The sequence below is a fragment of the Paroedura picta genome, chromosome 5 (assembly GCF_049243985.1).
Source record: "Paroedura picta isolate Pp20150507F chromosome 5, Ppicta_v3.0, whole genome shotgun sequence".
In the NCBI taxonomy this organism is placed as follows: domain Eukaryota; kingdom Metazoa; phylum Chordata; class Lepidosauria; order Squamata; family Gekkonidae; genus Paroedura; species Paroedura picta.
Genome location: NC_135373.1, coordinates 32,437,906 through 32,463,420, shown reverse-complemented (window position 1 = coordinate 32,463,420; position 25,515 = coordinate 32,437,906). Strand labels below are relative to the sequence as shown.

Below are 25,515 nucleotides of genomic sequence, written 5' to 3'. Positions count from 1 at the left end.
TACTGATCCTTTTAGTCACCCAGACACCTCTGCTCCCCCCTCCACCCCCAGTATGGCAGCAGCCTGGTGCATAGACGGGGCGTGCAGCCAAAGGCTTAAGCCCTCAGGTCCTGACTCACTGCTGTTGGGGCAGGAGTTCACCTGGGCTCTCTCCTCCTCACTCCCAAGACAGAGAAGGGGTTTCTGGTAAGACACTCCTGCGGCCAAACCAGCATTTCTGAAGGCACGTTCTGCAGGAGCAACATCTGCTGGAGGGAATGCTGGGAAACCCTGCCAGTATAGGCCTGTCAACCCTTCCCCTGCCTGGAAACAAGACTGCGGAAGATTGACAGCACCCTTCGGTTGCCAGCCTCCAGGTGGTATCTGGAGTGGTCGTGGAATTACAATTGCTCTCCGGGCTACAGAAATCAGTTTCCTTGGAGAAAATGGCCATAACGGAGGTTGGATTTCATTACACTACACCCTACTCAAGAAACCCATTTTCCCCAGGTTCTACTCCAAAACCTACAGGTCTTCCCCAGGTCAGAGCTGGCTCCCATCCTCCCTTTGGAAACTTGTTGTTTTCTGTTGTGGCACCTCCTCTCAGGAACAGCCTCCCTGTTAGGTCTGTCCGTTATCTTTGCTGCTTTTCTAGGCAGCGTTCTTTTCTCAAGTAGGGTTGTCAACGCTGGCTTGAGACGTTCCAGGAGATTTGAGGCTGGAATCCAGATAGGAAAGGGTTAGGGGAAAGGAGGGAACTCAGTGGGGTCCAATGTCATACCATCCACTCTCCAAAGTAGCTGTTTTCTCCGGGGGAAATGATCTTTGTTGTCTGGAGATCAGTTGTAATTCCGGAAGATCTCCACCTCCCAGGTCAAAGTTGGCAATCATAGAATCATAGAACCATAGGGTTGGAAGGGACCTCCAGGGTCATCTCATCCAACCCCCTGCACAATGCAGGAACTCACAACTACCTGACCACCCATGGTGACCACAATTTCATCCCCAAGTGATCTCTCCACCTCTGAACATGCTCCAGTTTCTCTACACAGTACTCCAAGGGAGGTCTATAATCCTATATCTGTTTGCTAACCTGGCCACTTGCTTTTCATAGCTGCTTCTATGGCTTCTTTCATTTTAATCCTGTCGATTTAAACCGATGGCTAGTTTTAAGCATCTAATCAGAAGCTCCTTTTGGCATGTGTATGGAAGTAAACATATAATAATGGTCAATTAAACTGAGCCTCCTGTTTTAGTAACCGTCTTTTAATTCCTCCAGAACAAGGGTGCATCTTGTCCACCTCTCCCATGTTCGATTTCTTCCACTCAGAACCAACCCAGTAAGGAAGTTATAGGATTGGTCCACAGTGCAGGTATGGGAGCAATCTCTCTAGATTTCATCTCCCATCACTGTAATTTCTTTAAAAGCCTCAACTCCAGATGACCTTGAAGGAAATATAAAGGGAGGGGAGGGGAGGGGGAGGACAGCAGAGAGAAGGAAAATTTCATTTGCGACTTTGAAGGACAGCAAAACGTTGATTGAAATCAGAGGGCTGCCAGGCCCCCAACAATTAAAACAGCTAGACTTGGATGCTGTTCTCTGTACTTCAAAAAGAAAAACCTGAATTTCTGTAGCTAATTGCATCATTTTTTTGAAAGGACTATTTCTGTAAAATGTTCAGAGATGGTATACCATTGCTTGCCTCAGCGTAGCAACCCTGGACTTCCTCAGATCTCTTGGCCAAATACAGAGAAGGGCCAACCGTCCTTAGCTTCTGGGATCTGAGAATATTAATCCAGCCTGGGCCATCAAGGTTCAAGTCTGCACTTTGCTTTCTATCCTTTCCCAGCCTGAATAAATCCCTCCCCTCTGTACTGTATTAGATTTCCATTTTGATTTTGGGCGCTTTATATTTTCCCTCTGCAACATCCATGATTGATCCATGGTGACCCTACCATTCCCCCGCGATATCCAGGAGTGGATATAAGTCACTATATTTGAAGACCCAGCTTTTAAAGCCCCCAGTATGACTGTAGATGTTCTGTGTTTTGCGGATTAACTTCCTGCCTGTGCCTGCAATGCTGACATAGCAAAGCAGTATTCCGTAATTGGCCAGGGCGTCAGTTCAAAGATTTCCTGGTTACCAGTTGCAAGACTTCCCCCCTATTTTGCCCTCCTTTTCGGATCTCCAGAACCCCACACTTCTCTAAGCAGAGATTTGTCTCTTGGATTTATTTCCTCCTCCTCGTTCTCTGTGAGGCTGCTATCACCAATCCCCCCTCCCCCTGTTCAGGAAAAGAAAGAGCCTCCTGCTGTGCTTGGCTCCCCTCCCCACTCTAAGCTTCCCCAATCAAGTGCAGAACACTTTCTGTTTCAGTTTGGGGGAGGGGGGGAATAGGAAAGAGGAAGACCTGGTTTCAAATCGATCTGAAGACAGCAGGATCAACAATGGAAAACACAAAGTAAGTGCCGAATCTGCCCAGGTCAGTGTGTCAGAGGCTTTAGAAATACCAGAAAAAATACTATAGGAATGACCAGCCATGAAAAAGAGAAGGGGAAGAAGTCCTCCTAGAAGGAAACTTGCGCCCAGCCAGGTGAAGAAAGCAGGGCTTGGCAGACTCTTCTCTACTTTATTGACACCTAAGGAAGATTTCTTCAGAAATGCAGAAAATAGATTTATAAATTTACTTTCTTTCCATTGATCAGCTTGTCTTGGCTCACTACTTCATGTCTGATTAATACACATTCTGAATCTTAAACTCTGTTTCTGCTAGCATAAGAACATAAACGAAGCCATGCTGGATCTGGTCAATGGCCCATCCAGGCCAGCACTCTGTGTCACCCAGTGGCCAAAACCCAAGTGCCAACAGGAGAGCCACCAGGGGGGCCAGAACTCCAGAAGTCCTCCCACTGTTGCCCCCAAACACCAAGAACACTGAGCATCACTGCCCCAGAGAGAGCATTCCATCCATACCACTGATGGGTCTCTGCTAGATCCAGATTAAAAGACTGCCCCATTAGGATTTCTTACTTCACCCACAGACATGAATGACACATGTCATTTGGGGAAGCACAACTGAGCAGGGCTCTCTGCATTCACAAACAGAAAGGGAGCTGTACATCTTTAGGGGGAAGCCCACATGCTCTGTTGCTTGATCCACACATGCACTTCCTAACACAGAAAGTCCACTCCACTCAGGTAGGAGAAGTGTAGCCTTGGAATCAGCTATAATTCCAGGAGATCGCTAGGCCCCACCTGGAGGTTTGCCATCCTACCTTCTAAGCTTCTCTCAGCTGTTTTCCATGTAGCATTGCAGGGAAATTCTGGACCCCCAAACATCGATGCTCTCTCTCTTACATAAACTAAATCGATCCAATTCCTTCCAACCTGGAGCATTCAAAAATGGCAGAAATAACCAAGACAATTCTGGTGTGGGTGGGAAGCAACGCGAGGAATTTGTCCTTCCTTCCTTTACCCCACCGTTCTCCTAGGTGGAGACCCACAGTTTCTGATACCCCTACTCTTCTCCCATCCTTTTACCTTCACAACACTCCTGTGATGTAGGTCAGGGTGAGAATCTCCCCCCTCGATGCCCTCAATGCCTATCCAATCTGGCTCCTCGCTCCCAGCGGAAGACGATTTGGCCTGCCGGCTGAAACGGGGGTGGGGATGGATATTAGACAAGTTGAGTGAGAGGTCGCCATTTATTTTGCTACTCGCTATTGTGATGTAAGGGGGGTTTTATGGGGTTTTATTGTATTTTTACTGTTTTTATCTTGTGTAAACCACCGTGAGACCAATGGAAGACCGGCAGTATAAAAGCCAATCAATCAAGTGGCCAGGGTTTAATGAGGGCTTCCACGGCACCTCTGGGACTTGAACCTGGGCCTCTCAGATCCCAGCCAAACCTTCTAACCAAGACACCAGGCTAGCCTTGCAAGCCGTGATTTGAAAAATCAGGCCGAGGGCCACCAACCCACACAGAAAGCACATTTCCTGTCCCCCCCCCCATCTCCCTCTCTCCCCCTCTCTCTCCGTGTCGTCTCCTGCTTGCTTAGAAAAGCTGGGCTTTCCCTCCTGAGGGGACTCAGCGATGGCTCGGTCGTGCCTAGGGAACACCTGGCAAATGGGTCCCTGCTATCCTGGCAGCAGACGCCAAGCCCTGCTGAGCTATAAATATTGAATGCTGGTATTTCCCCCCTCACACGCAGATGACTCCAGCTCTTTCTCCCTCATCTCCCTCAGCCATTTCTCCTCTGGTGGGTGAAAGCAATCTTTGTGCCTCACGTTCCGCTCCCCTGGCTGGCAAGCTGCCCAGGCGCACCGTAATAATGAACAGATGCCGTCCAAAATGAGTTCAGCTGCACGTGGGCAAGCTGCCTCCAAGTGTCCTTCCGTAACCTAAGCTGCCTTTCACCTCAGCCGGCAAGCAGCCCACCTTCAGCGGGAGCCAGGAGCCCGGAAGAAGCCGCCAGGCTGGCTAATTGAAAGGGAGGGGGTAGGGATCGAGACCCCCGCTACCAAGGCAGGAGGGAGCCAGTATTGGGAGTCAAAGGTGTCTCCCGCTCTCTGGTCTCCGACAGGGAACAAGCAAGGCTACACAGCTTGGCCTGTGCGGAAAGGAAGCTGAACTTTCGATGTTCCGCAGGGCCTGCAAAATGGAGCTCTTCCGCCAGGTCTCTGGTTGAGGCTGGGTGGCAAGGAAGATCAAGGCCCCCCCCCCAAAAAAAAGAGTGGCAGTAGCAAATTTCAACAGTGCCCTCTGTTCATCCTCCCCTCTATAATGTTTTTTTGGGTTAAGAGGCTTAAGAGGTCTTGGGTGCCTGGAACCTCCCCTCTCACTAGGTATTCTTTTAGCCCCCCCCCCTTTTTTTTTTTGCAATTAAGTCGACTCAGGGCAACCTTTTCAAGTTTTCAAAGCAGGAGACGTTCACAGGTGGTTTGCCATCGCTTGCCTCTGTGTCATGGCCCCCTATTCCTTGGTGGTCTCCCATCCAAACCGTGACCAGGGTTGACCCTGTTTGACTCCTGAGATTGACAAAATCAGCCTAGCCAGGGCTAGACCCCCTCAGGACATCGCTTACAAACGCAAAACCAAGCATAGGTGGCTCCCAGCATGTAGCTCCTCGCAAGACCTCTTCGGGATAACAAAAAGACAAAATCAACCAGCGGCTGAGAATTAAAGAGTACCCCAACGGAAGCAGTTTTGAGTTGGCCCGGCCAAATACTCCATCCCACACATGGCACTTACAAGGGCCCATTGCCCTAACTTACAAGGGCCCATTGCCCTAACTTACAAGGGCCCATTGCAATTGCTCTCGGTGCCTGCTCTTTCTCAGTATGGCACACCCGATTGCCCCCTCCCTAAATCCTTTCCCTCCCTCCTTCTCTGGCTGAAGAAGGACCAGCTAAGTTGCCTTCTCATCTAGGCAGCGTCCTGGGCAAGGAAGGAAGCATCTGCCACTCAACCAGAAGAGACTGCCCCAAGTGGACCCCGGAGGGGTCCTTCCAACAGCTGCTTGCCCTGATCCGCCAAGGGATCAAGTCTGAGTGATCTGCAAACCGGAGTTAGCGTGAAATATTTACAAGGCCTTTTAAAGCCGTCTTCCAAAACACTGGGAAATCAGTTCCCGGGGCTAAGAATCTGGCGAGCTCTCGCATTAAGCTGAAAAAAAACGAAAGGAGGAGAGGGGAGAAAGAGAGAAACAGGATTGGGGCAGACAGTGGGGAGGTTGGGAAAGACAGGACTTGAAAGTGCTTCTAGTCCACAGCACCTTAAATGCAGTTTATATTCCAGTAGTTATTAAAAATAAAAAAAGAAGCCGAAGAAGCCGAAAGCAGAGCAAGCTGTTCATTTGCTGCCAGCCTCTGGGGTTTAATAAAGATCCACTCACTGCCAGAGTATCATTTTTATGCTATCATAAAGCTGGTCCATTTAGCAGGTTTGTGTTACTTCAGCAGTTAGCACTGCATGGAAAGCAGTTCCAGAAAGGTGTGGGGAGGAGAGGTGGAGGACCTTCCAAAAGGAATTGGGGGGGGGGAGTTACAAAGTAGAAATCAGCCTTAATTCAAATTATTCTCTTCCATCTTTCAAAATGGAAGCCAGAGCGAGCCCAATGTAGAAAAGAATCCCACAAGAGCCAGGGAGCACCTCAGCCTGGCAAAATGTGCAATTTCGTAAGACTGAGCACCGTTGCGTGGGAGTGTGCATTCATGGGGTATAGGGTTGCCAACCTCCAGGTGGGGCCTGGAGATCTTCCAGAGAGAGCTTTTCCCCTGGAGAATACACCTGCTTTAGAGGGTGGCCCTTATCTCATTGAGGTACACCCCCCTCCCTAAACCCCACCTCCCCCAGGCTCTCCAGAAATTTCCCAACCCAGAGTTGGCAACCATGGCAAGGGGGTTGGAAGTGTCTTGCACAAGTGAACTGATTTATTTGGATTGGATCTTGTCTTACACCAGCCCCCTTTCCTGGCTGAGTATTTAACGGAGTCTACAGATGAAAATTTCTACACATTAAAGCAGCTTTTCTCAACTTTTTAACCATTGAGAAACCCTTGAAACATTCGTCAGATTTCGAGTAACCCCAGATGTGGCTTGTCCCTGCAGAGTATGGTTAGAAATCAGAGCTGTGGACACACCCACCTGAGGCCCCTCCCCTTCCCACCCCCTCCAGGCCTGTCATTGGCCATTTTTGGAGAGTCTCATCCATTCAGGAAACCCTTCCAGGGCCGTCAATAAACCCCAGAGTTTCACGAAACCCTGTATTAAATGAATGGAGCCTTGACTCATATGATGAACATGTTTCCCAACTCCTGTGTAATTTTGCTGCAACAGAGTAACACAGCTACCCCTCTGGAACTACCATGGAAGTGCCTAAAACAAGAGTCATGGGCGTAGAGGCCAAGACCTTCCCCTGATGTTTCCTCCTGGCTCTGGGATACAGAGGTTGACGGCCCTTGAATGTGGAGGTTCCCCTAAGTCACCATGGCTAGCAGCCACTGAGAGAGACCTCCTCCATGAATCTATCGAATCCCCTTTGAAAGCTGTTTATTCCTGTGGCCATCATTGCATCCTCTTCCATGAATTTATTTAAACCCCTTTAAAAACTGTCAAAATTTGGGACTGACCCTGCTTCTTCTGTTTCCTAGAAACTCTGCCTTTTTGTGTGTAAAGAAGTATTTTCCTTTCACTTGTCCTGAATCTATTACCTAGGACCATCATTCTAGGATAAGGAGGGAAAACTTCCCTCAAGCCTTTCTCTATTACACCTCCCCGTCTGGGCAACAGTTTGCTTCACAAAAGGTTCTTCCTCTTCACTAACAGACTCAAAGCAACTTATAAGCACCATGATGCAAACCAGGCATTTCTGGTGTAAACGGATACCGAGAAATTTCTTGTATTTTTTTCTGCCAGCTCCATCCCCTTTTGCTCTGCGAGACTCCCTGTGCCAATGAGTTGGATTTCAAATAAGAGTCCCTGGGACCCAACCCAATGAGTAGAGTGCAGACCAGCCCAAACAAAGGAGAAAGGAAAAAGGAGGTTGGACCACTGTTGGGCCCAGGGACCTCACTCCTGCCTGACACGCAATGAGTGGTATCAGCACCCTGTTCGGTTTGGCCATTCCATCTAAGCGACAGGCCCCTGGGGAGTGTGCAGGAGGTGCTTTACAAGCACTTTCACGCATAGCTCTGTGCATCCGAGCAGTATCAATTTAGCCCACTCCCCAAGTTTGAGTGAACACATGTACGACCCATGCACAGCGCATGCTTGATTCTTATATTCCATTTATGCACATTTATGCAGCGACCATTCCCAATTTTATTTTCCAAGTCAACGCTCTTCTTTACAAACAGATATCAATTCATGCATCCATGTATATGAGTTCACTTGTAGCACATGAACAGGCCTAAGAAAATGCAGATTGCTCTTCCCTACTCAATATGAAAAAGAATGAGAGGGTAGGTGTGGCAGGGGGAGAAAAATTAGGGAGGCTTTTGGCTGGAGTGGATCTGAAGGTTCCTTTGCCTGCGGTGAATTTTATAGTGAGTGAAAAATTATTTTACAATGATTATTTAGACTGGTTTATGTGGATTCTAATGCGACACTGCTCAAAACCTAGAGGTTAAATGAGTAGTATCATTTAAGTAAGTAGGTAATAAGTAACATTTGAGAAAGAAGGAGGAAACACACCATATAAGAAATCTTTCTTATTCATAAACAACTCTGGGCTGCACATACTTTTCCCCCTTTGCTGGATCAAAATGACTTCCGCACACATTCACAGCACACATTCACGACACAAATAACGCGGGAGTGATTTTTTTTTTAACATTGTGCTGTACAATACTAAGAAGCATGCTTTCTGGGGAATAAGCCCCCATGAACAAACTATATGGACCGGCTATGGGCAAGAGGCTATTTGGACGAGTCCCCTCCATACTTCGCCGTTTGAAGATCTGTCCCTCTCTCTCTGCAGATCATCCAAGGAAGCTCTCTGTCAAAATGCCCTTGGCACCAGAAATGAGCTTGGATGGCATTAGAATCTAGAACTTACTTGGCAGGCATTGCCCAAAGGTAGACCTATCGGCCCAGGAAGACCTGGGCCCACCTGGATGGCTTTATATTTAGAAAGCTGGTGAAAACAGCTCCTTTTGTACATCCTTGCTTATTCCCACAGAGCTAGGCTCAGGAGTTGCATCCGTTTCGTCCCTTACCATCCCTAAAAAGGCTGTCTTGTGGGTTGTATTTTGTTGTGTATATTTATTATTAACGACCAAAAGAGTTTCAGCTAGGAAGCAGTCTATACATTTAAGAAGAAATCCACAGGGTCACAACCTGTGGCCAAACCGGGAGGGAGAGAGGTTAATCTCAGGGGGAATACAAACTCCAGCAGAATTCTTGGAGGCATCTATGAATACCAAGTCAGAGAATCACACCATGAAGTGATCAGGGCCAGGGCCTTTTCGGTGGAACGGTGGAATGCCCTGATAGAATCTGTGCTGAGAGAGATCAGGGTCCTGCAGGATCTTAACCAGTTCTGCAGGCCTATGGTTGAGGCCCTGAGGGACCACCAAGAAGTGCTGGACTCACCACTAGGAATGGAGGGAAGAGCCAACCTCCACGGGGCTGCCCACCCCCATATACAATTTAAACTACTTGGGCGCAAACTGAATTATAAAAGTTTTTACTGTGTTAGATTATATAATCGTATACTTTATTTATGTTATCTTGTGTTGTTGCCCACGCTGAGCATCCAGTAAGGGAGGGTTATAAGAACAAAGTTTTATTTATCTAGCTCAGGACGTGTCTTCTCAGCTTGTCCATCCCAGAAATACCTTCCCAGCCATTGCCTGATATCTTGGGCTGGTAGTATCTGGGGTGGAATCTTGAGACTTTCTGAAGCAAAGCAGGTCATCAAGTATGGAGCCAAGAACCCACACTGCCAACTGTCTCCAAAAGAATTGGAGATGGGTGGGCAAATTTTCTGCACTCCTAAGCAGAACCCTGAACAGGGGTGAGCTCCCCACCTATGGCTTCAGTGAGACAGTGCAGTGTACCAGTTAGAGCATCGGCCCAGGATCTGGGAGAACCGGCTTCAAATCCACAACCTGCCATGGAATTTTGGTGGTTGACTTCAAGCCCGTTGACTTCACGCTCTCAGGACTGACCCACATCACAGGGTTGTTGCAAAGAGAAAACAGAGAGGAGAATCCTGTAAGCCACATCACCCCGTCCCACTTTGAGGAGCAGAACAGGACATACATGAATTAAACAAAAAAATAAAAGTATGTCAACTTGAGCCGCTTGGAGAAAGGGCAGGATTTAAAAAAATATATGCTAAATAATATCACGACTTCCTTCCCATTCCAAACCAGTCTTTCCTCCTCCCAGCAGCTCACAATTTTCTCTCCAAAACTCACCCCCCAGCATTGATGTTGTGAAGGAAGAAACCTTCCTGCAGCTAACAGGGCATCTCTGGCAGTGCACAATACTAAGGGGAAAATATCTCCATATAAGGAGGGGCACGGCTCACGGTGCGGCTGAACCGATCGGCCACAGTTCGGCCTCTCTCCAGCCTGGTGAAGAGAGAGAGAGAGTGGTCCTCTAAGGCAGACCTATGACTGTTCTGCAGAAGGGCTGATGGGAGCTCTTGCAGGGACCGTACCGCTTGGTGCCACTCAGGACCACGGCTGCCGCCATCCCCTCAAACACCACCTGGCATGCCGTTTTCTTTGCAGATGACAACCCCTTTAATGAAAGAGGACACTTCTCCCCCCTCCCCAATCCTGGGTGCTTGCGGGGACAAGGAGGGGATGGCCTGCTGCCCTGGCTAAATTGAGCACGGATTGCACGCAACGCTGTCAGCTTGGGGAGTATCGCCAGTTAGGCGCTTTATGCGGCGAGGTGGTTTTGACCCAATCAGCAAGGAAGGGAGAGAACACCCCTTGTGTGCCAAAACAGGGAAGTGTATAACCAATACATTTCCTGAACTCTTGAAGCTGCCTTCTCTGGAATCAAACCCTCCAGCGATCAACATCAGGTCTTTGGCTGAGGCCAGTGCTATTGCTGGGTCCCTCCTCGGATTCACTTGTTACAACTTTACTCCCAACTCTTGGGAGGTTTGCTCAGGGGAGGGATTTTAGGTCACCCATCTTTTTGTGGTTATGGGGGGCTTAGAGCCTTGGGGATAATAAGTCTGATATGGGGTTTTATATCGTGAGCCAATGTGAGTCTTCGAAAAGCAGCAGGATAGAAGTTTACTAATAAATAAATAAAATAAAATAAATAAACACCAGAGCTGCCTCCTCTGACTAGTGGAGGTTCCTCAAGAGAGTCTATCTATCTCATCAGCTGCCACCCCTTTAAACTGGAGATGCCGGCCACACGGAGACCCTACCGATGACCCACAGGGTCTCCTGCCAACAGTCAGGTCTGGATAAGAAGTAACCACTGCTAGGAATAAACATCAATCGGGATCACAGCTCAAACACAGGAGGCTCCAGGGGCCATTCCAAGGTTTGCAAATAGTGACAGAGATCAGCCCTGTGGATTTTTCGGAGATTATTAAAATGGGACGGTACTCTGACCTGAACGTAAACAAACGATTGCTGTAACATTCACCAAGTTTAAAGAACGTTTGCAAAAAAAAGGCACATGCACCACGTACAAGCCTGGGCCGAGCACAAGCCCTGACATCTGGCCATGCTTCACATGCCACACTGAGCCCTCTCAGCCCAACTGGCTTGCAGCACAACAGCCTGGATGAAAGAATGGAGGAAAAAATACTACATTTACACATGAGGGTGGAAATCTTCCAGTCCCATGTCACTGGTGAAGACAGTCACCTCAAGGCTTGACTTCTGTAGCTCCCTCTATGATGGTCTTCCCTTATCCTTGACCCGGAAATTGCAACTGATACAGAACACAGCTGCCGGGGTCCTCACAGGGACATCTTGGAGAGCCCACATCCAGCTGTTGCTGAGGCAGCTGCCCTGGTTGCTGGTTGTGTCCCGGATCAAGTTTAAGGTTTTGATATTGACCTTCAAGACCATCCGTGGTCAGGTCCTCTCATACCTGAGAGACCGCCTATCATCTTATGCTCCCTGCAGAGCCCTTTGCTCTACAGATGGTGCACACCTGTTGGTGGCCCCTGGCTCAAGGGAAGTGCACCTGGCCCTGGCCTGGTGGAATGAGCTCCCGGAAGAGCTAGGGGCCCTGCAGGAACCCTCCCAGTTCCGCAGGGCGTGTAAAATGGAACTCTTCTTCAAAGTATTTGGTTGACGCTGGACTGATTAAAATCTATGAGTCCCTCCTTGCCACAGCTGGGACAACAGGCTGACCCCCATATTTTCTTCTTCCCCCGAGGAACAGGATGGATAAAGGGGGTGCACTGAGCATGGGAGAATAGCAGAGGGTGGCTTCGATTACATGCTGCTTTGATTTTTTTTTTGAAAGGCGGGGGTTTTATGTTTTATATTGTGAGGTTTTAAGCACTTTCACCTGCCACGAGCCAGCGAGTCTGGGAGTGGCGGGTAATAAATAGAACAAACAAACAAATAACGCAGACCCCGCCCTGATTGAGTAATGGATCTTTCGCAGCCCTTGCTGCGTCAATCCCCGGGTTAAAAATCACATGCCACCCTTCTAGCTTTGAGATGTACCTCCCGCCCAAAGGAAGCTGCACCAAGCAGGAAGAGGAAAAAACCATGGGAGAGCCTTGGAGCTTAAGGCCCTTGCTGCTGTCTCACCTACATCAACGAGCACAGCTGATAGCTTTATTGTTGTATTTTGGATGTCAAAGTGGAAAAGACGGGCGCCTCAAAATGCGCAGAGAATGGCTGTTCCTTTGACAGAGGGTGTTGGTTCCCCCATTATCGAGCGGAATGCGGGAGCTGGAGCAGAAAACTTCAAGCGCTTTTGGAATTGATAAAATAACTCCCTAATTAAGCAGGACTGTCAGTCAACGGGGGCCTTCCGAGCCGCATCAGGAAGCAGGAACGCTCCCTGCCACACGTGTTGTGCAGCGCACAGGCGCCAAGACCCACAGCAGGAGAGCATGGGGGGGAAAGCCCCAGGTCGTGACCCAGAGCCACCAGACAAGTCCTCCCATTCAGTTCAGCTTTTCGGGGGTCACAGCAGGATGAGGGAGAGTCAAGAGGTCAAGACTTCTGGCTCCTGGACTCCGACAGCTAATCACGGGTGAGGGCTGCAATCCGCTGGCTGGTTCCTGGCTGTTCTCAGTGGGGGAGGTGGGATTACTCTGGAGAAAAGCCCCGAAAGACAACATTCTTAAAACATCCAGAAAGTGGGCGGTGGGGGAGGGGGCGGCTTTGTTTCCCAGTAAGCTTTTTTTTTAAAGGAAGAAAAAGGCAACAGAATTATTTCAGGCTTTGGTTTCCTAAGCCTGTACCTCACCCTTTATTTTTACATTGCTACTCTGCTTCGTCCGTACCCTTTACCATGGCACTCGCAGCAAAAGAAAAATACACAGGAGACCCATTGAAGGCAAGAGAAACAGAAGCAGGAGGCAGTCTCCTAAACAGCCCCCCCCCCATCCTCCCCTTTTCCAAAAGGAAGCACAGAGCTCTGCTGAATCAGGTCCCAGGCCAGCTTCCTGCTTCCAGTAGCAACCATGGAGTAGCAACCCAGAATGTCCAGGGCATGGAGTTACCAGGCCTCCCCAGCTGCTGCCCACTGGAACTGGTATTCCAAGGTAAAGGTAAAGGTATCCCCTGTGCAAGCACCGAGTCATGTCTGACCCTTGGGGTGACGCCCTCTAGCGTTTTCATGGCAGACTCAATACGGGGTGGTTTGCCATTCCCTTCTCCAGTCATTACCATTTACCCCCTAGCAAGCTGGGTCCTCATTTTACCGACCTCGGAAGGATGGAAGGCTGAGTCAACCTTGAGCCGACTGCTGGGATTGAACTCCCAGCCTCATGGGCAAAGCTGTCAGACGGCTGCCTTATCACTCTGCACCACAAGAGGCTCTCCAAGGTAGACTTCCTCTAAACATGGAGGTTATCTTTCTGTGCATTTTTCTCCTGCTGTCTCTCCAAAGAGATCGGTGGGAGGGGGGGATGTAATGATTCCTATGCCCCAATTTGTCTCCGCAACCAGGCTGTAGGATAGGAGAACCTGAGACGGTGACTGGCTCAGGGTCACAATCCCAAGGATTTGAACTTTTCTCAGCTCCTATTTTGCCACTCTAACCCTTGCACATACAGCCTCTTGGAATGTTCCCCACATTCACGTTCACAGATAACAGCCAGGGCCTGACCTACTCCGTGGACATCTTATCCCCTTTCTCGCCTGCAGCCAGAAGAACCTCAAAAGAGTTGAGAGGCCGAGGCTCCCTTTGAAGCAACTCCCATAATTTGGAAATGGAGAAGGGAAGCAAGAATTTGTTTTCTTATTCATTCACTTCATTTATATCCCAGCTTTCTCCCCAACGGGGACCCAAAGCGGCTTCTATTACTCTCCTGTATTTCATCCCCCAAAACAACCCACGGCACCCGGCGAGATTCCTCAGCACGAGTGGGGATTCGAACCTGGGTCTCCCGCATCCCAGTCCAACACTTAGTTTAACCACGCTACACCACACGGGCTCCGGAGCACTCGCAGTCACCAAGCCAGAAATTCTCAGCTCCCAAGAATACTGGGAACTTGTGCTCCTCTGGTCCCTCAAGCAGAGATGCACCCAACATCCCTGAACCTCAAGTCACCCTCCCCCCACCCACTCAAGCACACCAAAGGAATTTAAAAAAGGAGGGGGCTGTGATGCAGTTACTGGCCAGGCCCTGACTGACAACAAGTAGGACAAAGAGAGGCTCTTTGAGGAAAGAAAGAACACAGCTTTATTGGGTTTACATAGGGCAGGTTCCCCTCACGGTGTGGGCCTATAATAGGATTTCCAACTCTGAGTTTGGAAATATTTGGAAATTTGAGGGTAGAGCCTGGGAGTGGGGATGTAGGCAGAGGAGGGGCCTCGGTCGGGTTCCTACCATCACATAGTCCAGTTCCCAAATTGGCCATTGTCTCCAGGAGGTGGAGCAAATGCTTTAAACAAATTCCTAAAAGTGATTTCTGCAGTCTGGCCATCGGTTATCGTTGCAGTTCCCCAGCTCCCACCTGGAGGTTGGCAACCCTTGCAGACAAGATGAACTGTGTCTCTGCTCCTTTGTGTTGGGGGTCCTTTCTTGCTCCCTGGTCCTTCCCACCCGCCATGAAAAAGCAATACCAGCCACACAGGGACAGCCAGTGGGCTACAGAGAGCCGTATTTCAAACCTAATTACAAAGCTACGCTAGGCAGTAATGCAGGCCAGCCAGGGAGCCGAGATTTCAGGAGACAAGAATCGGTGCTTTCCACCACCACCACCCCCCCCCTCCAAAAATGCCGTCGCTCCCTTTGGGGCCTTGATGAGCTCTACCTCCCCTCTTCCCCTCCAAAACGACTTCTCCCAAAGGAGGCCTATAAACCCTGGTGCACAGAAGATCTACGTTAGCTGCAAGGAAAGATGATCAGATGGGAGTTAAACGGCGCACAGGAGACAGGATTCGTTACTGGCTTTAGGAGAGAGGATTGAGGGGTCTAGTGGGAGGTTTAAATCTTTGCTCCTAATCCCTCCTTGAAGGTGGGCTGGTCGGGTGGCCCTCCCTGCCATGATTCCCTCTCGGCTTCCTCCACTGCTGAGCCCTCCCCTGGCGTTACACGCACTGTATCGCTGGTCTAAGGTGTGCCCAATTAAAAGCTTAAGTCCGACATCTTGGCAGGCGTGTCCCCATCCCAACAGGTGCAGAAGGGCAGCCAGGAGTCTCTTGCAAGCTGCAGGGCTTCAGAACCTGGGGCAGGGAGGAAGGTGAGCATTGGGTCCCTCGGGGGTCTTTAATAAACAGCACGCCACGAAGCTTGTTACCGAAAGACCGAGCACCCACTTTGCTTCAGGTTCTCTGTAGTGGGGTGGGCAGAAAGCCTTATTCAGACTCTGCAGGAAAAGATTTAACTGGAGAAAGTGGTTCCGACAGGCAGAAGGGACAGTGAGTTGCTAAAATGCATATTAAGATGGGGGGGAGGAGAAGAATTCGGTGTCCTCCAGGGCCATGTGCAAAGCACAGATCCAGAGCTTCGTACAACAAACTAAACTCCCTTGTTTTGGCTGTCAAGTCATGGGTGATGTAGAGACATTCAAGGATGGTTTGCCTGTCTCTACAGAGTGACCCTGGGCTTCCTTGGGAGTGGGGGGGAAGGGGGTCTCCCATTCAAGTACTAACCAGGGCAGACCCTGCTTAGCTTCCGAGATCTGCCAAGCTCAGGGTAGCCTGAGCCATCCAGATCAGGGCCACCAAAGCATGCAAGGAACATTTTGGGAGGTGTACAAAATAAAGCCATGTGTCAACAACTGGCTCTGGGAGAAATAGGGTGACGGAAACCCTACAGCCACAAACCCCTAATCTGATGTAATAAACTGGTGTTTGACTCTTAGAAAGTCGTCTCGACCTCATGCAAAGATCGTCAGAACTCCAGAGGTGGAGAAGCCACAGGGCAGTGCAGCCTGCCCACACCAGAGTTACCTGGCTGAAATACGATAACAAACCATTTTTAATCACCTGACTATCTCGCAAACAGTGGAGGGGCTACCGGAAGCTCCTGGCAGAAAAGGCGGGTTCTCCAGAGGCCAAATAACTTGCATCTCCAGAAAGTCCTCACTGGGCATGAGGAAGAAAGCGGTTTCTTTTTAATGCACCAATTACACAAAACATTGTTTCCTTTCCAGACTATCTTGAAGCTCCTCGTCCAACTTAATCGCCATATATTGGTGTGAGAAATATATCAGCCTCCCGCCCCACACACATACACCCAGGTCAAGTGAGCTCTCCTTCTGCCCCATGCACACATTCCTCCCTGTCTGGAGGCCGAGGCTCATCATGCTCGAGTGTGGGAGAGGGAAAAACGAAGGGTCCTTTCCTGATAATATTCCTCCCTGCAGACTGCCCTGTCCCCCTTCCCTGCAATGCTCTTGGCCATTCTAAGCACAACGTAATCCCAGACTGGCCACTTAATTATTACACTTCATAGGGCTGTCAACCTCTGTGCCCTGATCTCCCAATCAGGACCCCACCCTTCAAAGGAAAACCAGCTTCTCTTGTAAGTCATCGGTCTTGCATCATTGCTGTCCTGGGTCCAGGAGCCTGATTTTTCTTTGTCCACTGCTCATGCACAAGGGGAGGGGGGGAGAGACAGAGCAGTGTCTTCGCATGGTAGAGCGGTATTATTCCCATTTTACAGATGGGTGGGAGATTTCAGGGATAGACTGACTATTTCATTGATGGGGAACGTTCATGATAAGCCACTGCCCCGTAGACCCACTGGCCTCTAGGGCAGTGGTTCTCAGCCTGGGGGTTGGGACACCTTTGGGGATCAAGTGACCCTTTCACAGGGGTCGTGGCAGGGCAAGCAGCTTGGCCGGGGGGGGAGGGGGAGGGGGACTGCCACTGTTTTAGTTACTGCAAAATCATTGGTTTTCGTTACTCGGTTCGTACCCTGCCCTCCTTTCCAAGGGGGGGTCCCACAGTGGCTGACATCGCTCCTCTTCCAATTAATCCACACAACAGCTTTGCGGGGTAGATCGAGATACAGTGTTCATCTGTCTGGAGCAGCAGAAAAGAGCGAGATCGGCATGGCGGGACAAGAGGCACAACTGAACTGAGAAACCCCGGAAGAAAACCAGTTTATATACAATCGTGAACAATGGATCTTCACGCCATTGGTCAGTTTCGGTTTAATTTCTGTGAAAGAACCCTTGCATAATTTTATGGTTGGGGGTCACCCCAACCTGAGGAACTGTATAAAAGGGTCACGGCATTAGGAAGGTTGAGAACCACTGCGCTAGGGGCAAGCAGAGCCACGACCCACTTAGCCCAAAGCCATCCGAGGATGAGCCGCACAGCTCCCTGCTAGCCGGGGAGTACGGTGAGTCATTGCCTAACCCTGGCACGGCTGGCATGGCCGAAGAGCCTTGGTAGTTCCAGCTTGGCCTGCTGCAGAGGCCTGTGGGCATGCCTCTCTCCAGAGCCGGTTGAACTTCCCAGCGGGTGTCGAGGATGTGACGGAACAGCCACCCGACGTGTTCACGGCCGAAGAGAGAGGCATGCCGCATTGGTGGCTGCTATTCCACAGCTGCTCTTTAGGGGGAGTCCCAAAAGGGCAGAGCCCCCGGGGTGACGAATGTCAATGCCTTCTTCCCCAGCCATGCATCAGAAACCGGGGAGCTCTCTCCTGACTCTACAGTATATATCAAGAGTCTGTCCTACCCTGGCTTTAGGGGCCCCCTCAGGGCTTGGAGCCGTCAAGCTGCACTTCTAGAAGGGTGTCCGAAGGGAAATGGCAGATTTGCATTGACCAGAAGGCCTGACACCTCCGCAGGAGACTCGTCACAGGATGAAGGGGTGCACAGGTGCACTCTTCCTTTTCCTCTCCCCAAGTTTCATCTCTCAGCAATCGTGCTACCTTCACACCAGAGGCAGCTGGGCAAACATATGTTTTGAGCCGTTCAGCATCCCAACTAGGGCACTCCTAAAACACCTCTATGCCGATCGAGCGGTCTCAAATTTCTAGATCCACGGCTTTTGGCTGGTGCGTTCAGGAAAATGCAAGTTTTCAAACGATTACGTTTCCTCGGTTTTGAGTTTCTCTTTCTTCAAAGAATAAAATTGCACAATGTGTTTTGTAAACCCTGCCGGGGTTGCATGGCGGAAATGATTCAAGCAGCTCCTCGGACGTACTCTGCTGGCTAGTTTGGCTGGAACTCAGCTTGGTGTGGTGGTTGGGAGGGGGGACTTCTAATCTGGCTAGCCAGGTTTGATTCCACGCTCCCCCACATGCTGCCAGCTGGGTGACCTTGGGCTCGCCAGGGCACTGATAAAGCAGTTCTGACCGAGCTTTCTCAGACTCACCCACCTCACAGGGTGTCTGTTGTGGAGATAGGAAAGAAAAGGCAACTGTAAGCTGCTTTGAGGCTCCTTCTGGTAGAGAAAAAGCAGCACATAAGAACCAACTCTTCTCTTCTTCTTCTTCTTCTTCAGGTCAACTGAGACTCGGCCTTCACTGTGCACCTCACCTGCCATACAGAGGAACTGTGGCTCCACAGTAATGCATTTGGTTTGGATCCAGAAGGTCCCCGGTTCAATCCCCAGTGTCTCCAGCTAAAAGGACTGGGAAGCACATGATACATAAGATCCTATTGTGAGACCCTGCTGGACCACTGCCATTCACAGGTAGATGGACGGCCTACCTCTGCAGAAGTCAGCCTCGCGTGTTCACCCGCTGTGCCAGGGCCAGCCGTCAGCCCTGCAATACAGGGATTCCCGACTAGATTTCATTCAGCTCTCCTGCTCCGACCCATAAAAGCTTCCCCAGGATATTCCTGCTGCAACTCCAGATCTACCTGCAGGACCTGGTCAACGGCAACAGTCCTAGGAAAGCCCCGTGCGGCAGCATGCTGTGAGAGGGGGAGGGGGGGGATGAGGCAGAGGGGCACATTCGGAGAAGGCATCTCATTACTCAAGACTTAAATGCAGGCGCCTCTGGGGACAGCAACGCCAGCTGCCAAGCAGATGAACTTTCTTAAGTGGAAGCACGCTGGCACCCTCTAAGGACATGTCCAGGCAGCTCTGATTTCAGGAATGGGTGGGGAGAATCAGGAAACGTTCGTGTAGAACATCTGAGCCGTGCAACCCCGGGCTGAGCTGGAGATTTCGCTCCATCCGGGACCCCGTGCATGGAAGAAGCCAGAGGGAAGAAGCACGGTGGTGACATATGGTGACCCCTGGAGTTATGGGGGGAGGAGGGGGCAAGAGTAGGTGGTTTGCTATTGCCTGCCTTTGGGTAGCCTGCCTTCAATTTCTTGGGGGTATCCCATCCACGTACTATCCAGGGGCTCCTGCTTGGCTTCCAAGATCTGATGAGAACAGGCTAGGCTGGACCAGCCAGGTGAAGAAGTATTGCAGTACCGGGGGGGGGGGGGGGGGAGCATAACCAGCTTTTGAGCAGGGAGCTTCCCAGATGACAAGCAGAGAATCACATTGCTGAAACAGAAGCACGGGAAGCTACCATGTATTCCTGGCTAGCCTGCTCTCATCAGATCTTTTAAATGAAGTAGAGTTGGATGGGAGGCCACTAAGGGTCATGATGTGCCAGCAGGCCTCTGAATGCCTCTTGCCTTGAAAGCTCTGTGGGGTGGCCATAACTCTGCTGTGACTTGACAGCAAAAAGATCACTGGGGCTTTGACAGCTTGCTGTGCGCACTTCGACACCCATGTGACATTTGCCCACGGCCATTGCCAAAAACCTCAGAGACTTCCTTGCAGATAGAATCTAACCTCCCCAATGAGTTGTTTTTTAATCATTATTACTTAGATGAAAGAAAGAGAGAAAGGCGACAGGCTCTTACTGAACTCTGTGCCATTTTGGCCCTTGGTGCTGAGAAATTTGGAGGGGGGGGGGGGAGAGACGGCATCAGAGTTACCTTACTGCAAAGAAACACAGCACAAACCGAGACAAAGCACAGCTCCACTATGGGCTCTTCGTGAAAACTTGGGCCATGCATGTAGGAACGACGTCGACTCAGCCGGCCTTGCAGTAGGCTCACTGGAGAATGGAAGCTTCTTTCCTGGGGCCAGCGTTGTTCGTCTTTAAGATGCAAGGGGGCCGCCGCTTTACCTTGGAGTACAGAGCTATTTGCAAAGTGCCTGAATATATACTGTCACCACGTCGGGGGCATCTGGGGAACTGAACACCAGTTCTCAAAAGCTTAGGCTGAAATCAGCTTTGATCACTGTTAAGGTTCCACTGGCCTCCTCAGCAATTCTGCTACCTTTTTGGAGTTGAAATCTCAGATGGGTACTCCTGAGACTCCTCAGTCTTACAGGACCAGCAACAGGTGCATGATCCATGCAGGGACTGGCCGGCGGATTTGTGTCAAGGCACCCACACGAGTCCCGTGGTAATGAATGGCTTTGGTCCGCAACCCCACCCCAGCCCAAGGTTCTTGTGTACCTTAACCGCATCCAATTCATTTCTTTAGCTAATGACGAGCAACCAGGACATAGAGAGACTTTGTTTTAAAGAACGGGTTTGATTCCCCGTTCCTCCCCCACAGGCAGCCAGCTGGATGACCCTGGGCCAGTCACAGTTCTCCCACAGCTCTCTCCCTCCCATCGACCTCACAGGGTCGATGTTGTGGGGAGAGGAAGGAAGGCGACTGTAAGTCTCACTGAGTAGTAAGAAAGTGGGGTGGCAAAAACCAGTTCTTCTAAACGCTTAAAAAAGGATCAGCCTAAAAAAAATCATTGAGATCACCACCCAATCCAACACACTACTAATTAGCCCCCCCCCAAACCACGGAAATTAGATGGAAGGGGTTTTTTTTGGGGGGGGGGGAATACAGGAAATAGAGCAGAACTGCATTTTGCACTGACACTTGTGGGTTCCAACGTGACATGATTTCCCTTTTCTCCCCCCTTCTAGCCTCAGCAACCCCCAAAAATATGCATGCAAGAGCAGAGTCTTCCACACCAGCTAGACCCGAGCTGGGCGTCTCAGCGGAGTGAAGAAAAGTAGACCGGGAGAGCGACCTGAGCGTACATTAAATCACAATAAGAGGGGAATCGATTACTACTGACAGAAATGTTTAACAATCCGAAGGCAACTGCCTGGAAATTTGCCAGTGGAACTGAACCTAAAGAGCGAGGGGGGTGTGCACGTCTAGGAGAGAGACAGACCAGCAGAACAGACCTTCCGCTGCTCATTGTAGCCTCGCAAGGGTCACTGTGGCCAGTCCACCTAGGGGAGAGCATCCCTTTCCATGCTGTCTGTCAAAGGCAGGATGCCTCGAAGCCAGAATCTACCCAGTCGCTTAGCTTTCTCCAAAGATGCAGCAACACCCTGGTGAATATTTCCTCCACACCAAGAACAACAGAAATTCACAGGAGCAGTGTATATGTGTGTGTGTGTCTATTTTAAAGGGGGAAGGCACACCATATTTAATCCACTTGGGCCATCAAGACAGGGAGAGCTTTTCACCAGGGGATGGAGAAGCACTCAGTGGCACTGCCCAGTTTCAACCTAAGCCAAGCCCTCCAAAAACTGTCCCACCCATCCCACCAAGTGTTCAACAACTCTGTGCCAAAGGCTTTCTCCGGGGAACATGCCTCCCTCAAAGCGTACAAAGGGGGGGGGGCAAGGGATGCAGAGATTCCTGCAATCCACACGGCATTGCAGAAGAATTTTTATAATCTAAAATGAAAACGATGGACCCAAATCACAGAGCAAAGCTGCAAAACCCATCTCCTGTGATTGCATGATTTTCCACCAATTAGTCCAAGGGTGGGGGGGGGGGAGAACTAAGGCACCATTTCGGTCTGAACGGATGGGCAAGTGCTATCCGGCTTCGATGAGAGGGGAAAGGACAGGTGTGAGTGTGTGCCCCCCCCCCGTTCCCGGGCTTTGGGGAAGGAAGTTCGGTAGGTGGGCCAGGTAGCTGAACAGGTGCTGATCCCTGTAATGATCTCCCTCGTCGCCAATGCAACAGGAATCTCCGGCATCCATTCTGTCTATCATGAGTAAGAGGGGATTCTCCTCCGCTCCCCCCGGCAAGCCTGGAGAGAAGCCGGTCTTCTCCAACCTCAGCCCTGCTAAAGAAGCAATGTCCTTACCGGCAACAAGCGCCAGACCCGGAGTGGGGGTTCACGCTGCAAAACCAGCCATCTCTGTCCACACCAGACCCTTCACGAAACTTATCCAGCCCCTTCCAATAAAGGGCCCTGCAGAGAAGAGACGGTGCCTGACCATGTACTTAAATCAGACACGTTTCTGGACTGGATTCAATTCGGAGTTTCCCCGGACAAATTCACTCACTCCGATTTCTTTCAGAGCCTGTTTTCTAGGTAAGCGTGCAAGGACAAGTGGGAAGGCGTCAAAACACCATTTTAACCCCTTTCCTCGCATCCCAAGGGAAGCAAATGGGGAGGGGGGGTTCCTATGGGGTGCCGAGCAACTAATCCAGATTATGCACTCCGCGGAGTAACTCAACCCTGTTAGTTTTATAATATACAGTAATAATTTTTTAAAAACTTCACTGAGGATCCTGCAAACTGGGGGAGGGGGAAGGGGAGGGGGTTCGCCCGGAGGTGTACCTTCCAACCGGCGGAGCTGTTGCTGTCTCCTTTGTCCTTAAAATAGGGGACGTATCTGACCATCCAGTCGTAGATCTGCGAGAGGGTGAGGCGCTTCTCCGGGGAGCTCTCGATCGCCTTGGTGATGAGATCCGCGTAGGACAGGTTCCCCCAAGCGTTGCGCCGGGAGGTCTTGGCCTTGCGGAGCTGTCCAACGTCGGCGCCCAGGGAAGGCAGCGCCGGGGCGCCTTTGCCTCGCTCCGCCGCCACTCCGGCGTTCTCGGCGCCTTCGGGGCCCCCGGTCAGCGGGTGCTTGGAGCCCACGCCGCCGCCGCCGCCGCCGATGCCTCCGCCGGCGCCGGCAGCCGCGGCGGCTCCATCGTCCTCTTCGCCCGGGAAGTCCGGGTGCGGCAGGGGCCAGGTGCCGGCTCGAGGCCGGCTCTGGGGCTCGAAATCCGGATCGATGTCTACCTGATGCGCCCGCAGCTCTTCATCCATGGTCCTCGGGCCTCTCCCCCCCCCCCCCGCGGTTCGCCTCTCTTCCTTTCGGTGCGGGTCCCCCCGGGAGGGGGGGTCGTCCGGGTCAATTCCCACGCGAGGCTCGCTCAGGGGGGCAGCATGGCCCTGCAGGGGGTCGTCGGGAGGCGATCCGGCGCGGGATCCGGCGCGGGGGGCCTGGCAGAAGCGGCGCGCCGGGGGTGGGGCGGGCCGGAGCCGGGAGACAGGTAGGTGCGGCGGGGCTGGCGGCGAGGGTGGCCCCGGCGGCTCAGTCCATCGCTTCTCCCCGCTCGTCCCTCCCCGGCCGCGGCGAGACGGCTCAGGCGGCGGGGCAAGGAGCGGCAGCGGCGGCGGCTGCCTCCATCGAGAGAGCGCGAAAGGGGGGCGAGCAACAGATGAGCGAAGGAGGCGCGGCCGGCGCGCTGTCGAGGGAGCCGCCAGGGGCCGAGCGAGTCCCGGGCTGGCCCGGAGGTGGTGCGCGGGAGGCGGCCGCGCTGTCTCTCCTTTTCCCCACCGGGGGGGTTCCGGCGCTAAAGGCCTCGGCGGCGCGGGGCCGGCATGCCGCTCGCCTCTCCCCTCAGACACGCACACCTGGGCTGGCCGGGCAGGTAGCGCGCTCACCTAGCAGCACCTGCAGCCGTCGCGGGGGGCCGGCGTCGTCCCCGTCGTCGCGCTCGCCGCCTCGTCGCCGTCTTGCTGCTGCTGCTGCTGCTGCTGTCGCCGCTGCTGCGCCCGTGCCGCCCCGAGCGGGCGCCGCCTCTCTCTGGCGACCCGGCGGGATGGCAACATGCTGAGGGGAGGAGGAGGAGGAAGCGGCGGCCACCACCACCGGCAGCAGCGAGCGAGCCAGCCAGCCAGCCAGCCAGCCAGCACTCGTGCGCCTCTTCCTCGCCTGTGGCACAGACGCGCGCGCGCACCCGCGCACACACACACACTCACATACACACGCGCACTCTCTCTCTCTCTCTCTCTCTCTCCCTCTCTCTCTCTCTCGCGCCGCCCGCCAGGCGAGCCGGCTGCACCTCTGGGGAAGGGGCGGGGCGGGAGGCGGAGCCTCGCGCAGCACCTTACCCGGGAGGCGGGGCCGGCCTGCGTGAGAGGCTCCGCGCGGGCGCCCTGCCCGCCTCGCTCCAGCCAAGCCGCCACATGATCACAACAAGCCGGGCTTTCCCCCTGCGGCGGGGAGCCGCTCCGAGGACGCGCCAAGGGAGACAGAGGGCGGCCCCAGGAGGGCGGCGTCCCCGGCCGCCCCGCGGGCACGGCGATCCCTCTTACGGACTTTTAGAGGGCGACCCTCTCCTCTGGCCTCCACCCCACAGCCTGGGCTGGCCCTGAAGCCCAGCCTCGCCCTTCCTCCACGCCCCCCTTTCACGGATTCCAAAGACCCCTTCCAACAAGTCACTGCAAAGTTGCCCTGCTCCGAATCCTTCCCGATCTCGCCTTCCTTCCTTGTGCATACATTATTATTATTATTATTATTATTATTATTATTATTATTATTATTATTATTATTATTATTATTATTATTATTAAAGGCTACTCTCCATGTCTCTTTCCCCAGCCGCCCTCGTGACCCCGCGCGCACCGGGGCTCCCCCACCAGTGGGACAAGGGGAAGCCCCAAGCCCGGCTCCACCCCCTCCTCCTCCTCCTCTTATGTCTTTTCGGGTTTTCTGTTTTTTTTTTTAAGGTTCAGATTGTTACACTGACCTGATCCGAATGCCGCCTCCTGATTGGACGGAGTGCGGCACGAGGGCCCGGACCTCGGCGCTCGCCCATTGGCCCGATCTCAGCCGGCGTTCTCCGAAAGGGGGAAAAAAAACCCAGAAAAGAACGGAGGGTGGGCAGAGAAAAGACGCGCTTGGCCGGGCGAAGGGAACCTCCCTCTGTGACGTCACCGCTTCTCGATTTACCCGCGGGTAACCCAGGGCAACGAAGCTCACAAGCCGGCCGCCGCGGTGGAGTGAAGCCACGCCCACCCGTCGCTGTAGTGCGTTCAAAGCCTCGTCGATCGGGGGGAGAGTTCTGCCTCTTGGGCCACGCCCATCCGCCAAAGCCACGCCTCTAGGGTATTCTCTCCCCCCTCCCTTGACACAGACAGGGGGAGTTTCCGACGTTGCCGTAATGCGTGGGCGGCGTGTTTCTTCCTACCTCTCTAGATGGGCCGCTCCCGCAGACTCTTGATCAGTAACATTTAGGGAGGCAATGCCCTGTGTGTGTGATCCTTTCATGTATAACGTCCGAAAGTGGGAACCCTTGTCATGAAGCCGACAAGCTAGAACATTTAAGGTTATAAAGTTAGAAGTTAGTGCCTAGTGAGGGGCTCTGACTGGGTGAGAGAACGAAGCTTTGCTTACAAAAGG

The 25,515-nt window shown here is 52.1% G+C and overlaps 1 protein-coding gene across 1 annotated transcript in view; it reads right to left on the bottom strand.

Annotated features, from left to right (window-relative positions):
* FOXO6 (forkhead box O6) overlaps nucleotides 1–23,774 on the bottom strand; it is a 134,257-nt gene extending 110,483 nt beyond the window's left edge. The window contains exon 1 of the mRNA XM_077337130.1: nucleotides 22,677–23,774. Within this exon, the coding sequence (XP_077193245.1) occupies nucleotides 22,677–23,153 (477 nt within the window). The 5' untranslated portion in view covers nucleotides 23,154–23,774. The remainder of the gene's footprint in view (nucleotides 1–22,676) is intronic.
* Between the last annotated feature and the right edge of the window lie 1,741 nt (nucleotides 23,775–25,515).